This window comes from Sapajus apella, unplaced genomic scaffold (genome assembly GCF_009761245.1).
Source record: "Sapajus apella isolate SASKATOON/1434 unplaced genomic scaffold, GSC_monkey_1.0 scaffold44, whole genome shotgun sequence".
Classification (NCBI taxonomy): Eukaryota; Metazoa; Chordata; class Mammalia; order Primates; family Cebidae; genus Sapajus; species Sapajus apella.
Window position 1 is genome coordinate 6,710,579 of NW_022436984.1, and position 16,479 is coordinate 6,727,057.

Below are 16,479 nucleotides of genomic sequence, written 5' to 3' on the forward strand. Positions count from 1 at the left end.
GCTCATCCATAAGAAGCAGTTTTTCATTCCTCCAAGTCTGATCATGAGATTATAGCAGTTCAGTCACATCTTCAGGCTCCACTTGTAACTTTCATTCTCTTACTATTTCCACCACATCTGCAGTGACTTCCTCTGCTGAAGTCTTGAACTTTTGACCTTAGGGTCATCCATGAGAGTTGGAATGAACTTCTTACAAATTCTTATTAATGTTGATATTTGGACCTCCTCTGATGAATCACAAATGTTCTTAATGGCATATAGAATGACAAATCCTTTCCAGACTTTTTTGAATTTACTTTGCCCAGACCCATCAGAGGAATCACTGTCTCTGGCAGCTGGAGCCTTAAGTAATGCATTTCTTAAATAGTAAGACTTGAAAGTCAAAATAACTGCTTGATTTGTGGGCTACAGAATGGATGTTGTGTTAGCAGTCACGAAAAAAAAATCAACTTTTTTATTCACCTCAGTCAGAGCTCTTGGGTGACCAGGTGGATTGTCAATGAGCAGTAGTATTTTGAAAGGAAATCTTTTTTTCCTGAGAGGTAGGTCTTAACAGTAGGGTTAAAATCTTTAGTAAACCATGCTGCAGACACATGTGCTGTTATCCAGGCTTTGTTGTTTTTTTGTAGAGCACAGGCAGAGTAGGTTTAGCAGAATTCTCAGGAGTCCTAGGATTTTTGGAATGGTATATGAGCACTGGCTTCAACTTAAAGTCATCAGCCGCCAACAAAAGTCAGCCTGTCCTTTCAAGCTTTGAAGTCAGGCATTGACTTCTCCTCCCTAGCTATGAAGTCACCCTTTACTTGACTTGGTTTAAGTATTCTGAATCTTTCTTTGGTCCCTGTGACAACTGCTTCCTCCGTTGTCTGTACTCTTCCAGAGTGACTCCTGACCAGTGAACTTGAACTACCGGTGAACTACCAGTGAACTTGAACTAGTTCCATTAGGGAACTCATGAAGTCATGAAATACATGTAGTGGTTCAAGACTATATTAAAAGAATAGCTTAGAAGAGAAAATATCAGGGTGCCCTGCACATCATAAGGATAAACACTGTTTTGTAAAATTTGTTTTAGTTATACCAAAACACAGACATATCTATAGATGTGTATTGGATCTCGACGTAAAATGTACTTTTTACTATAGGTTGAAGTGAAAGAAGTTAGAAAACGATTTTTTAAGACCATGGCTTGCTCCACCCTATTATAACAGTCAGCGTTTCTCAGTGCATTTTGAATCTCTTACAGATTTGTTGAAATGTCTCGTGTGTTTATTGATGGATGTTATGAAACATTTATTAACCTGTGTAGAACAGGTCTGAATCAATCAGAAGGGATGCTGGAGCAGAGACCCTGAGTTCTCCAGCTCTGTCAAATGTTAACTCTTTATTTATAGGATTAAGGAGATGTCTTAGGGGACCCAGTGGATGGGATAGGAAGATCCACGAGTGGAGAGGAACTTAGGGCATTAGGATAGTAGCTCTTCACCATACAGAGTGTTTAAATATTTTAAACCACTAGCGTGGCTGTACTATTGCATAACAGCTAGATGTCAACCCTGGGTTTATATCTTTTTAATTTCTTACCTATAACTTTAAAGGTATCTTTGGAGGAAGGGAAAATATATGGGTTCCCCCACCAACCACTTTGAACCCAAATCGCTGTAGTTTTTAATCTAATTTTCTCCTTCACAGTTTAGTCCCCCACTTAAAAAAGTTACAGTTACATTGCTATGACTAATGTGATGTTCGCTAATGATAGTAAAGCCTTTTTTTCTGAGAAGAGGGAAAGGAGGAGGAAATCCCAATTTAAATGGAGAGAGACTGTTTCCTGAAATACTCAGGGTAGGAGTAATACAGATAAGGAAAGGAAGAAGAAGTAAAGAGGATATATATTTGTAACACTGCAAGGTGGTCTGAAGTGGAAATAACGGTGGATAATGAAATTAGAGGAAAAGGTGGACACCAACCGTGAAGGAGGAAGTGAAGAAGAGAGTGTAGGGTGGTGGTTCCACATGATGTTTGTAGGATGAGTAATGGAATAGTTTCCTCTGCTTGCCCCAGCAGGGGTCCTGTCCATAGCCTTGCTTCTGACTCTGTATGGCTGTGGGGCAGAGGGGCATCAGCCTGTGGGTTACCTGTGCATGCACACCTGTCATGGGGGAAGCCAGAGAAGGTAAGAGAGTGGGGGCAGCTGTGTGTCGCTCCATATTTGCAAGTGTTTGTAACTTGAGGAATAAGTAGACAGTAGTGGCACTTAACTACTGATTTCCTTAAGTCAGTGATGGCTGAGGGCTGTTACTCAAGTTCTAGACCTAGTACAGCTTGGTTTTACCTTTTTTGTTTATTACCTTTCTGTTACATTCATGGAAAAAGGGCTCGTGCACATGTATGTTTTCAGCTAATTTCTTGTTGTCCCCTGCTTCCTTGATTCAGAGGGGAGACAGAGACAACCACAACTAAAAGGCAGACCCCATACTCTTACCTTTCTGGCTGTGGTTGGGTACATGAATTAGATGCAAGTAGCCCAAGGTCTCCTGGAAAGCTGGGTTTTCCCTTCCCTGAATAGGAGCTAGCCTGTCCATCTCTCAGTGGGTCAGAGCAGCACGGCGGCAGGGTAGCAGCATGGCGGCAGGGTAGCAGCATGGCTGGAGAGTAAGTTGTTTCTGAGATACGGAGGAGTCCTCTTTCCAAGAGGCCAATACAAGATACTTGTGGTTCTTATCAGTCACTACCAGATGTGTTCAGCTGTTTCACTTGCTGCTCTACCCCACCAAACACACTTAAAGTTTAAAACAACACTCATCATCAAAAACAAGTCTTCACAATGTTAAGCCTTAGGCTTTTAGTAATTTAGTCGTTAGTCTGGTGACAAAGGAAGTGCCCTTGCATGGTATTGCATCTGGGAAAATCCAGCCCTAAAATAGATGTTCCAGGCTTTCCTGAGACCACAGGGTTTAAAGGGGATAGATCCATCTGGGAAAATTGAGGCCCAAAATAGATTTTCTAGGCTTTCCTGAGACCACAATGTTTAAAGGGGGTAGATCCAGATTACTGACTAAGAGGGAAGCACCCTAACTCTAGCCTCTTTTATTCCTTTATCTCTCATGAATGCCTTGTCCCACAGATTAGTTCATTCACCATCTCTGATGAGAATGAATCCAATAGAGTGAGACTATTCAAGTTTCTTTCACTGCTTTTGGTATGAGACATTGTATGGTAGTGTTTTGGGTGGCTTGGCAATTTGCCTATTGCACTGACTGCCATGGCATCATTTCTTCCCCTTGTTCAGATAGTCCGTTCTTAGGGTCAGTCTTTTAGGTCAGATTACATTAGAGAGCATGTTTGCTTCTAAGGGCCCAGTTTGCTGCAAAAATGCACTGTTCTAACAATTTCAGTAGCCATTTTGCATATTCTGGAATTAGGTGGTATATCTTCTTTGCATTTTTCATTACTATTCCTCAGGGAGTAACTGAATCTGGGCAGAGGCTTATTTTAAAATATGAATTAGATGCAGTGGAAGAGAACTGTCATAGAAAACAAGGGTTGGGCCAGGAGGGTGAGAACATAGTAATCATGTTAAGAAGTTCCCAGAAGTCTTGACTTGTGCTATTAAAAAGATAATGAGAATATAATTATAAAACATTTAACTCAAATAGTACAATTTATATCATTATGAGATACAGCATAAAAATTGTTTCCCTAAAGTGGCATCATAATTTATATTTCAAAAAGGAACTAAAATTTTTTTTTTTAGTTTACATTTGTTCAGATTTTTACAGTCATTTTTTTTTCTCAGCTCAGTGTCACAGAGATTCTACACTACAGATCAGAAAACTGAGGCTCAAAGAGATTAACCAGCTAACCTTTTAGTATTAGGCAGAGTTGGAAGGTCCCACTGTATCATACAAGCTTTAATTATTCATGATTGGTGTTGCTTAACTGATCAAGGTGGGGATTTCTTGGATAATTCCCCTCCTGTGCTTTCTTTCCTGTTTCCCCCCTTCTCATTTCCGGTTCTGCACACTTAATGTATATGTATTACCTGTTTGTGTATACATCTTTGTCTTTTTTCCCTTTTTAGAGATGGGGTCTCATTCTCATTCAGGTTGGAATACAGTGGTGCAGTCATAGTTCATTCCAGCCTCAAACTCCTGGGCTCAAGCGATCTTCCCATCTCAGCCTCCTGAGTAGCTAGGACTACAGCCATGCGCCATCAAGCCTGGCTCCATCTTTTTCTTAAATAGAAATGCCATGTTTTTACGTGAAGGCTTATGGCAGCTGTGCTCTGAATCCTGTGATAAAAGTTACCCATGATCCTACTTATCATTATGCTTCTTAACTAGACAGGCAGAATCCCTTTCATGAAGGATGCTTCTGAGAGTAAGCTGTCATTTACCTTCTTGTATGTCATGAATGGTCAGTGACAGTATTTGAAGGACAAAAATGAGCCTTGCTTGAAATTGATGTTGCTTTCTACATTTAACTCATTTCTTATTCTTTCCTTCTTGGTTGACTTTTAAAATTCCATTATTTTGGCCAGGCATGGTGGCTCATGCCTGTAATCCTAGCATTTTGGGAGGCCAAGGCGGGAGGATCATGAGGTCAGGAGTTTGAGACCAGCCTGGCCAACATGGCAAAACCCAGTCTCTACTAAAAATGCAAAAATTAGCCGGGTGTGGTGTTGTGGTAGTAGGTGCCTGTAATCCCAGCTACTTGGGAGGTTGAGGCAGAAGAATCGCTTGAACCTGGGAAGCAGAGGCAGCAGTGATCTGAGATGGTGCCATTGTACCCCAGCCTGGGCGACAAGAGCAAGACTCCATCTCAAAAAAAAAAAAAAAAAAGAGTCCATAATTTAATTCCTTCTCTTTACTTTGTTTCTTCCCAGAGTGACTCCCCTTTCCTCCCAGAGCATGATGATTCATCATGGCCAGACCCAAGAATATGTGCTGAAGCCCAAGTACCTTCCAGCCCAAAAGGGGATTTCAGGAGAGCAGTCCACCGAACCTTCGTTCCCTTTCAGATACGTGCAGGATCAAGTTGCGACACCTTTTCAGTGTGAGTATAATCTCATCAGCCATTTTCCTATGCTACAGTATCAGAGTTTGGAAACGTTTTGTTCAGTGTAGATGGCTTTAATGTGTCACAGTAGATAAAATTCAAGAGTCAGTAAAAAACCACATTGGTTCCTAAAACAACCAGACAGCAGACATTTAGCATGGTTTCCTTCTTCTGAGGAAAAGCAGTTTTTCCTGGATTTTGGAAATGAATCTAAAGTGACCTGCCCGTAATTCTGTTTCTGCAAGATGGCTTCATTTCTAAGACATATTTATTCTAATTTTGGGTCCAGTCGTATGTCTGACGTGTTTACATTGATAAAATATTTTCTTTAGTAAGCTAGCCAGGACTCATGCCTCGTGAAATGCCTGAAATGTCCCACATAACTCTCTGAGGTTCTCCTTGGTGGATATTTTTATATTATAAGGCTCACCTCATTTTTAGTGTATCAAGCAGCTGGCGTGGCAGATTTCTCTGAATTTGTAAAGCACTATTGTATCAGTGGCCAGTTTAGTTAATATCTCGCTATGTGAGAAGCTCAAGGACAAGGCCTGGCTCAGAGGGTGGGGAATGTGATGATTTGTGGTTTAGGTATTACAGAGTGTCTGCTGGCAGCATCTGGAGAAAACGTTCTGGAGTGAGGCGCAGACCATCCAAAGGCGAGAGCTAGACACATGCTCTCGTTCCAGCGGCTTCCTGCCCTGTCACATGTTGACTGATTGCCTGCACCATAGGTAATGAAAGAAAATGCCAGTTGTGAGGTGGAAAAGGACCATCTTTCACCACTGGGAATAGTACGAAGAGTTGAGATACAGCTTTCACTACTGTTTGGCACTTGTGAAGTCCATGTTTGTTGTGGCTTTGGTTCCCTACACCCCCTGCACCTTCCCATTTCTGTACTGAATCTACAGTGATTGACTCTTCCCTCAGAATGGGTCATTTAACAAAAAGAGTATCTAACAGCAGGTTTGCACATCCACATTTTGTCTTTTGAGAAAATCCTGCTCAGTGACTGGTGGCTGGACCCCAGAACAATAGTTTCGGTATGGTTTACTGGGATGATGAGGAAGGTGAGCCCTGGGGATCTTAGGGAAGAATACAGAAACCATTTAGATCATTAGGAAAAAATCATTTCCAAGTCATTTGCGAAATAATAAATGCATCTATTTGATTCTTAAAAATCCTTTAATATAGGTACTTAAAGAGCCTGTTTCTCTTAAGTGAATATTTCTTGAGTATACGTATAATATTTTTCTAATCCTAATTTTAAAAATTAAATAAAAGATGCACTTCTTATTTCCTTGGGGTTTTATATAGATGACAGTTTTTTAAAATGATCTTCCATATCAGAGTGTGATGGGAAGAGAGTTTTTAAAGTTCATAATCATACTGATAAGAGAATTGTGAATTATCTGGAGGAGTCAGGAAGAGATGGTTTGAGACACTGGTATTAAGACTAGAGACTAGACTGTGGTTTTGGTTTGTTTTCTATGATTTGTTATCGGAATGAAAATTCCCACTGTGTGTGTATTCCCACAGTCGTGTGCATGTATGTATTTTAAACTCTCAAATCTTGGTTGAACAGTGTTCTGGAAGATGCAATTATATTTTAGAAGAACGTGAAGATAAGTTTCTTATCTGTTCTGTCCATAACTTTCCCACTAATCCTATTTAAATATATTTTCTACATAGTAGGGAGCTAATAGAAGAATATAGATTAATACATTATCACAGTGATGGTGTTCTTGGCTCAACGCCCTCCCCCTCAAAGATGGCTCTTGTTCAAAAAGAAGCTCAGGAATTAACTGAGTGAAGCAAATGCCAAACTGAGTTAAGGTAAGACAAGAAGGGAGATGTGGCTATTTTTGCTGAGACCAGAGCTCTACCCAGAGCTGGAGGGCTAGTTGGAAAGTTTTTAAAAGAGGTAATTTTAAAAGAGGCAGGACCATGAAGGATACTGAAATAGCAAAATTGAGTAAGAACCACAAAAGATGATTAAAACTGGAAAGGAGGCACAAGTGGTAGGTAGGCCCTAAACATATTCTGTCTCTGCATACTCCCATTCTGGGGGAGGTAAAAGAGGAGGCTCCAAGGAAGCCTTACATGGAACAGAAAGGAAGGAAGGTTAGTACAGAAGTCTGAAGAAAAGTATAAGCTTTCAGTATCTTCGTTTTCATCTTTATAGAAGAGATTGAATGCAAACCAATTAATTTCTTATTGTGCTGAAAGATGTGAAGGTCAAACAGAAGCTGATAATTCTGATTCTTCAGAAAAATGGAAGATACTGAGATCATTTGAGCATGACGTATCTTGGAGTGAAATTGAAGGAGTGATGTATGCCATTATAGTCCACTGCTGTTACTTTTGAGAAGTTATTAGAACTAGAGAAGACATTTAGGTTGGCAATAACAAGTGTTGTCTTCTCCCTTTAAAAGTAATTAAAAAGGGGGTCTACAGTAAATACCAGTTGGTATGTTTAATATTGATACATAACAAGAACAATAATAATAATAATGCATCGCTCATACCTTGAGCTCCAAGCACTGTGCAACTTTTAGCTTATTGTAGCAGGAGACAGTAGTGTTTAAGCCCAAGGGAATAAGGATTTGCTCTGGACACTTGGTAAGATAAAAAGAATAATTGTTTTGAATAAGCAGGAAAGACATGAGGATGGAGGTGATGGATTTAGTAAAGTAAAATACATTAACGTGTCAAATGCAACACTCTCCAGATAAAACATTATAGATAGAGGGAAATTAACCAAGTTGCTAGTGAGGTGCTGTCTTTTGGGAGGGATGAGTGTTTTATGGGATTTTCCCAGAGTTTTATAACACAATTCACCATCCCTGTCCAATGTGTACACACTACTTTTTCTAACTTGATTCTGTGTATTTGCCAGTCTTCTGAGTCACTTTCTAGGTAACATGACATCCTGTGTTGGGTGTTTTCTGGTCATTGGTAAAGGATATCTTTTTTTTTTTAGCTTGCTTTCAGAGTTCATCCATGTTGTAGCATGTATCAGTATCTTATTCCTCTTTATGGCTGAGTAATACTCCCACATTGTATAGAGATATAGATCTCATTTTATTTATCCATTCATCAGCTGATGACATTTGGGGTTGTTCCCACTCTCTTGGCTATTATGAATAATGGAGTGCAGTGGCATGATCTTGGCTCACTGCAACCTCTGCCTCCTGGGCTCAAGCACTTCTCCTACCTCAGCCTCCCACGTAGCTGGGATTACGGGTGCACACCACTACTGCCATGTTAGTTTTTGTATTTTTAGTAAAGACAGAGTTTCACCATGTTGGCCAGGCTGGTCTCTAACTCCTGACCTCAAGTGATCTGCCTGCCTCGGCCTCCCAAAGTGCTGGGATTATAGGCGTGATCCACTGTGCCTGGGTGGTAAAGGATATCTCTAGTAATAAATTAAAAACTTGGTGCTTTGCTTTATTTGTTGGCCTTAAAAGAATTTAATTTGCATCAGTATCCTCTAGAGCAGGGATTGGCAAACTTTTAGGGAGTTCTTTAGACTTCGGGAGCCAACAGGCAAATCGAGGATGTTAGGGATATTTATATAGGTGTTTTAAATGTAGTATCTAATTAAATGTGTAAATATCATTCTTACCTCGCAGGTTGTAGAAGATCAGGTGGCTGGATTTGGCTCATGGGCTGTAGTTTGCCAGTTCTTGATCTAGAGACTCACAATCTCTCAATCCACTGAAAACATCTAGATATTGGACCCGATTGATTGGTGCCTGGAACATGACAAATGTGGCCCAAGAGGTCCTGCCTATAGCAGCTCTCCTTCATTTTCAGTGTCCCCGTCAACCCACTTTCCACAGCATGACAATTCTCAGATATATTTTCACTTAGTTTGAAGGCACCCAGGAAAACATGAACTACCAGGAAACCACTTGTGTTAGATAAGTCTAGTTTCTTTTCATTTTAGAATGACAGACCACACAGCAATTGGGAAAGAAATGGGATGTAATTCCTGGTTGTTTACAGAAAACCTTTTAATGTTGGTAGAAGTAATATTTTTATGGGATGAACCAGTACCAGCCATAGCACTACACGGTATCACATTAAGATACTACATCTTAAATAAAGATATTTAACTTTTTTGAGTTTCTCAAAAAATGCTGGATTATATAACTTTATATTTAACGTTTTTGAGTTCCTCAAAAATGTTAAATATAGAGTTATCATATAACCCAGCAATTCCACACCTAGCTATATATCCAAAACAATTGAAAACATACGTTCACACAAAAACTTGTACATGAATGTTCATAGCAGTATTATTCACAATAGCCAAGAGAATGAGAATAACCCCAAATGTCCATCAACTGATGAATGGATAAACAAAATGAGATCTATCTATCTATCTATCTCTCTCTCTCTCTCTCTCTCTCTCTCTGTACAAGGTGGGAATATTAGCCATAAAAAGGAGTAAGATATTGATACATGCTACAGCATGAATGAACTTTGAAACAAGCTGAGTGAAAGAATCCAGCCACAAAAGAATCCAGACTACATGCTATATGAGTCCATTTATGTAAGATGTCCAGAGTAGGCAAATCCACAGACACAGAAAGAAGATTAGCAGCTGCTGGGGACTGGGGAGAGTGGGAATGGGGAGTAGTTATTTGTAGGTAAGAGGGTTCTTTTGGGGTGATGAAAATGTTGTGGAATTAGGTGGTCATGCTGGTTGCACAACCTGAAAATACTAAAAAAAACCTGACTTATCCACTTAAGGGTGAATTCTGTGGCATGTGACTCACATCTCAATTTAAAATTACAAATATCTATGAAAAATTACTGCCAAGTAGGTGGTTATGAGACTCAGTATCAGCTCCAAGGAATTGAGCTCATAAACTCTCTGAAGTCTAAGGATGGTGTGGGGTAGGGGTGGGGTCTGCTTTCCACCATGTTTTCATTGGTGACTTGTAGGAAAGAATTCAGTATGTAAACCAAATTCTATTGTGTTTAGTTTAGTATTTTTTTTAACCCAGAGGAAGAAAATGGAAATGACATAACATTTGGAAGATCATTTATAAGAATGCTCAGTCAAGATTAGAATAGCACATGTGCAGGAGCAAACCCAAGTAACTCACACAAAAAGAGATTAGTTTGATGCAACCTGCTAGAGAAAGTCCTTGAGGGTAAAATAGTGTCTACATCATACTAGCTGCTATTATAGTTAAAATGATATGGAATGCTTTATAATATTAAAGCCAGCAAATAATATTTTAATTACAGTCTATGGTAGAAGGACATGGTTATCATCAGGGTTATAAGACACTGAAGGACTTTCTCAGATAGATTGTAGAGTTACTTCTAAAGGAGATCTTTAGGATGAGGAGCAGGGGTCATGTGACTGACGTGGTTCCCTAGACAACTGGTTTCCAGATTGTGCAAAGATGATCTAAAAGATTAGGGAAGCTCCAATTTAAGCATTTGCCTCCTTAGTCCCATTTTCTACTATATAACTTTAATATTTGGAATGACTTAGAAATTTGAACTTCTCTAAATTGGATTTCTCGTTGCCAATTCCAGTTGTTCTCTCAGGATGGGCTTAGATTTTAAATAGGTTACGTATATTTCAAAGTCTTCTAAAGTCTTAGTTCTTTAAATTCCACAAAGCAGAAATTTCAAATTTTAGGAAAGGCAGATGTCATGTTTTATACAGTAACTTCTTAAAGGTCTTTAAACAGATATAGCTCAGGCTTTTTAAAAAATTGTGAATTTATCTCCTGATGTGCTAATGTGGGGGAGAGAGAGAGGGAAATGCCTGGCATTTGCAAAAACATAGTATTGTTAAATAGCAAAAAAAAAAAAAAAAAAAAAAAGGAAAGCTAGGACATGCCCACTTTTTCCTTAAAGTGTTAAACAATTCAGGAAAGGCAGATATCATGTTTTATACAGTAACTTCTTAAAAGTCTTTAAACAGATATAATTCAGGCTCTTAAAAAATTACCTAGTTGTCTTCTGACGTGCTAACGTGAGTTAGAGAAAGAGAAGTGACTGGCATTTGCAGACATGGTACCATTAAATTGCAAAAACAGAAAAAAGAAAAGGAAATGTGAGGACAAGCCCACTTTTTACTTAAAGTGTTAAAGCTAACCTTTTTTGTTGAAATAAGCAGCCGTAGAGGCGAAGAAGCACGCACAGGGTCCCTATCAAGTGACTTCTGACAGAAGAAAATGTGATCCCCACCTGCACTGGCACCGCAGGAGACATCTTAGCCCTGAGTTCTGGTCTGTGCTGCCTTCTCCCAGCCTTTGCAGCAGACTGGGACAGCTCGACTCCCACCCAGCCATCAATCACGGGCTGACTGAAACCTGGCACCTCCATTTGAAGATAGAACAGCTACCCAGGTTTCCTGAGCTCTGGTCTGAGACAGATGCAGAGTCTGTTCTCATAGTAGCAGTTTTGTGGCCTGAACTCCTGAATCCCTGTTCTGGCCTGATCGCGGTCAGTAGTTCTACAGCAGGAAAAGTACGGACGCTTTGAACACATGAGGCCTCTTCTTTATACTTTTATTAATACTGTGGTTGAACATATTGCTTGTGGCATTAGCCTTCAGGCTTCAGTTCAGACTGACATCAAGAAGCATGGCAAGCTATGAAAACATCTCAGGGTTTGATGATAAATGGTTATGTCTCCCCTTGAAAAAGGAAGTTCATGTGTCTGGGGCAAAGATTCTTTATGGCTGCGGTCTGATACTGCAAGAGGTTACCGGTAAGATTGTCTGAGTCTTCCTGGTTGCCCTGAGTGAGAGAGCGGAGTGGTTTTGCAGAGACTTAGAGGAGACATTCAAGATTTTTGCTCTGGCAAAACAAAGCTGAATGTTAGAAGATAGGCAGTATTTGACACAGACAGGTCTGCTTATGCCAGCCCCTTCAGGGAGGTGGGCAGGAACATTGCATAAAGGTTCTGGATTCCTAGTGCCAGAATACTCGTGGGAGGTGTCCCTGGCATAAGTGAGAGCATCCATGATGGGATAGATGCTGCAGAAGAGGGACAAATCCTTGGGGTGGCAACTGGATGAAGGCAAATACAGTAGGTATAGGTGAGGGGAATTGGAACAACATTCTTATGCACAGGATGAATTGTAATCTGGAGGTCTTCAGAGGAGGAAGCATTTGAAACTGCTATTGAGGAAGAGTCTGGTTCTGAGAACCCTTGTGGCCTTAATGTGGATGTTGAAGTTTAGGATATGAATGGTATCACACATCATGTGAAGACAGAACAGAAGCAGCAGCAGGAGAAATCCAGTGTGTTGGCAACTCTGCTCCTCTGAGACATCCTCACTGACAGGTCCTCATAGATTGATTGGGAGCCTTTTAGGGCAGAGCTTTGCAGATGGACCAGGTGGGTCCTTGGAGGAGAGAAGACTTCCAGAGAATAAATCCTGCAGCATGGAAAGCCTTCCCTGCGTGGAGACTACCTTTAACTTGTGTGCAAATAAGTGTGTCTTTGGGGTTGGCTTCCACTAACTCAGTGGGTGCTAAAGGGCAGTGGAAGTTGGACCAGCCAGAAATGACCTTACAAGAGCTGATGAAAACCAACAAAAACTGCTTAAGCATTTAAAAGGAATGTTAGGTATGAAAACAAACTGCTTTAAAGAAGAAATGATTAAAGCTTTATGCTTTTTTCCTTGCAAAATCAATGAGTTCTTTAGGCTGATTGGTTACCCATGCACAATTCTGTGTGGGACAGGAACTTGGAGCCAGTTCCCCAGCTGTATGACTGTGTGGATGTTGGAACTAAAAATGCCCTGAAAGAAAGCCATCTACTTTTCAATGATTTCTGGCAAATTTTTTGGTTTGACTGCCTAGACAGTGACTGGGCATGGTGGCTCTCGCCTGTAATCCCAGCACTTTGGGGAGCTGAGGCGGGCAGATCATGAAGTCAGGAGTTTGAGACCAGCCTGACCAACATAGTGAAACCCTGTCTCTACTAAAAATACAAAAAAAAAAAAAAAATTATCCGGACGTGGTGGCATGCATCTGTAATCCCAGCTACTCAGGAGGATGAGGCAGGAGAATCGCTTGAACCTGGGAGGCAGAGGTTGCGGTGAGCCAAGATCGCACCATTGTGCTACAGCCTGGGCAACAGAGTGAGACTCCGTCTCAAAAAAAGAAAAAGAAAAAAAGAGAGAGAGAGACAAAGAAAGTCCAGCCAGTAAAATAACATTATAACCATGTACAGACACTGACACCTGAGAAGGCATTCTGGTGAATGTCAATGAACAGTGTTCTGCTGAGCTGGTATCCTTGGGATCTACTTGATCCTTCTTTTACCCTCCCCCTTCAAGTAGACCCCAGAGCTCAGGAGATCTGGTATCCTTGGGAATCCAGATTTCATTCAAGGACAGGATATGATCTATTGCAAAGAAAGCTTCATCAACAGTCTTGCCATGCATGTTATGCTTGGTTGGGCGTGGAGGGGAGGATGGTATATCTGAGAGCTGCTTGAAAACATCCCAGTTCAGGGAAGCCATGCAAACATCATTATTCTCTGCCCTCTGATTGGCCACACAAAGTTTGAGATAGCTATGAAACAGTAGATACGGATTGATTATAAACACTTCCAGGAAGCTTATCCAGCAATATGAAAACAGCAAAGAGGAAAAACCTTCTAGCGTGAAGGACTATGTAGTTTAAATTCCTCTATGAGCAGCCTTCACTGCCAGAGAAAGGTTTTATTTCCAAGGGCCTAAGAGTTCGTAACAAACAAGCAAATTCAAGGACATTTCTGGGTATTGAGACTGATTTTAAGAAACCAATACTGTATGGCTCCAGAATATTCTAGAGTCAAACTGGTTTTTTGTTTTGTTTTTTGCCTAGGGAAAAGTCATACAAATGAATTCACTGTTTGCATGTGGGGAAACTGTCAAACAAAGGAAAAGAAAAGAGATGGTGCCTCCTTAGCCTTAGGATTTCTTTGCCAGAAATTGAGGGTTTTGCTTGATTTTACTTCTGGATTGGGAAAGAGTTTTGACGGAATTAATCATTGTTAGAATAGAAATGATAGTTTTGATTCAAAATAAAATAGGCCCATACAAAATGCTGCTCATGAGATGTTTCCCAGGGACTTTAAGTAGAATGCTTTGTTTTCTCATGAATTAGATTCCTTATAGAAGAGTCCCCTTAATGTTGAAAATGACTGTGTTGGAGTGAGTCCGTCCCCATTTTGACGTAGGATCCATGAATACCTTTTGTATATTTTATATATGACATTTCTTAAAAAGGGTTTTGTGTTATTTTGTGTGATTTTAGTTCTGCATTGTTTGTTTTTTAATATCTCCTGAATATTAACTCTACCCTGGCTGCCCTAGTTTCTTTTTGTTCCCATGCAAAGAAGGTAGAAGTTAATACATGACTGGAGGGGAACAGCTTTCTTTCCTAAGAGGTAATTGCAATATGGTTACGTTAGAGTAATTCTTCTGACAAGCAGACTTTAAACCAAGAAATATGTACAGGTATATATGTATGATGGATGTTGTATATAAATACACACGTATATTCAATCAGTATATATATCTTCTGAATTTTAGGTTTAGGGGTACATGTGGAAGCTTGTTACATAGGTAAACACATGTCACAGGGGTGTGTTTTACAGATTATTTTATCACCCAGGTATTAAGCCCAGTATAATAGTTATCTTTTGTGCCCTTCTCCCTCCTTTTACCCTCCCCCCTCAAGTAGACCCCAGGGTCTGTTGTTCTCTTCTTGGTGATCATAAGTTCTTGTCATTTAGGTCCCACTTAGAAGTGAGAACACATGGCATTTGGTTTTCTATTCCCAAATAGTTTGCTAAGGTTAATAGCCTCCCGTCCTATCCATGTTTCTGCAGAAGACATGATCTCGTTCTTTTCTATGGCTGCATAGTATTTCGTGGTACGTTTTCTTTATCCAGTCTGTTGTTGTTGAGCATTTAGGATGATTCCATGTCTTTGCTATTGTGAATAGTGCTGTACTGAACATTCATTTGTGTGTATGTGTCTTTAAGGTAGAATGCTTTATATTTGTCTGGGTATATGTTCAGTAGTGGGACTGCTGGGTAGAATGGTAGTTCTGCTTTTATCTCTTTGAGGAATTGCCATATTGCTTTCCACAATGGCTGAACTAATTTATACGCCCACCAACAGTGTTGTATATGTATTTTTTAAAGTAAATTTTTTTTGCAATTAAACATCATTTTTATTAAGTACTATGCCGTTAAAAGGCTACAGAACCTCTTTAGTACGTGGCTGAATACTCAGACTTATGTGCAATTTCTTTTATTAAAATATTTAGCATGGTATGCAAGTGGGAAAAAATAAATTCCAAATCTCTCCCTGAGTAAATATGATTTGCATGGACTGGCTTTGGTGATTATCATCATTATTCCTCGTTAGATCCACTTCCTGACCACTTTTAAATACATTTTCTTTTAGTTCTGTTTGAAAATTTTCTAATTAGTCTGATTTTCTTCAGGGGAAATAAATTTTGTAAAGTTTTTTTTTGTGTGTGTGTGTGTTTCTTACATTACCCATAAAGGAAATATCCATTAAGAATAATTATTGTAGCCCTAACAGTGCTTCACAAGTTTGCTTTTCCAAGGTTCTAGTTTGTTTTTGTTTTTAACTGAATGAAAAATTTTAAATACGCAGTGGTTGTGAAAACCATCATAATTATTTAAAAGTCCTTGTATGCTATAAACAGATTTAGAAAGCTTTGGTGAGAGAAAGAAAAGCATCCGGAGAGCAGGTGAGAGGCTGGTGGTCCTGCCTGTGTTGATGGCCTCTGGGCTTCTTGTGTGGGATTGAGTGCTCTTCCTAACGAGGTCTGGAAGCACAGGCCCGCGGCAGCTGGGTTCCTTGTTTAACCAACACCCCTTAATGGCTACAGGTGCATCTTATGAGTGCAACCGCTTGACTCAGATCCAGCAGAAACCAGAGCTCTTCCTCCCACGCTTTCAGCTTACATTCCACGGAGGAGCCGGCTGGAGCACGCATCTGCTTTACTTTAGAGGGTTACAGCATAATCCTTCCCCAAACAAAATCTTTTGATTTATATTTTTTCCTTTATTCATCAATCAAAAATACTGTGCTGACCTTTTGTGATTCAGTTAGGTAGGTGCTTTCTGGTCCAAGGAGTTTGTTTTTGTTTTTGTTTTGGTAACTGTAAAAAATGAAAATGAAGAAATATTTAATGCACTTTAGTTTGTCTTTATAGGGAGAAAAGGTGGTGGTTATAGTTTTGTTAAGAATGATTCTCCTACCGATTTGACTTTCTCCAGTAACATTTTATTCATCCGAGAGTAAATAATAAACATGGTAGATTGTATAATATATGCATAGTTCTTTCTCCCCACCTTCATCCCCGCCCCACATCTTGCCATGGCTTCCTCTGGGTATAGTGGATTTTG

At 39.9% G+C, this 16,479-nt stretch overlaps 1 protein-coding gene across 9 annotated transcripts in view; it reads left to right on the plus strand.

Moving 5' to 3' along the window:
* LTBP1 (latent transforming growth factor beta binding protein 1) overlaps positions 1-16,479 on the plus strand; it is a 461,690-nt gene that overhangs the window by 182,002 nt on the left and 263,209 nt on the right. For all 9 annotated transcript variants that reach the window (XM_032239266.1, XM_032239268.1, XM_032239267.1 and 6 more), the window contains one exon: positions 4,886-5,055. In XM_032239266.1, coding sequence (XP_032095157.1) covers positions 4,886-5,055 — 170 coding nt within the window. The remainder of the gene's footprint in view (positions 1-4,885; positions 5,056-16,479) is intronic.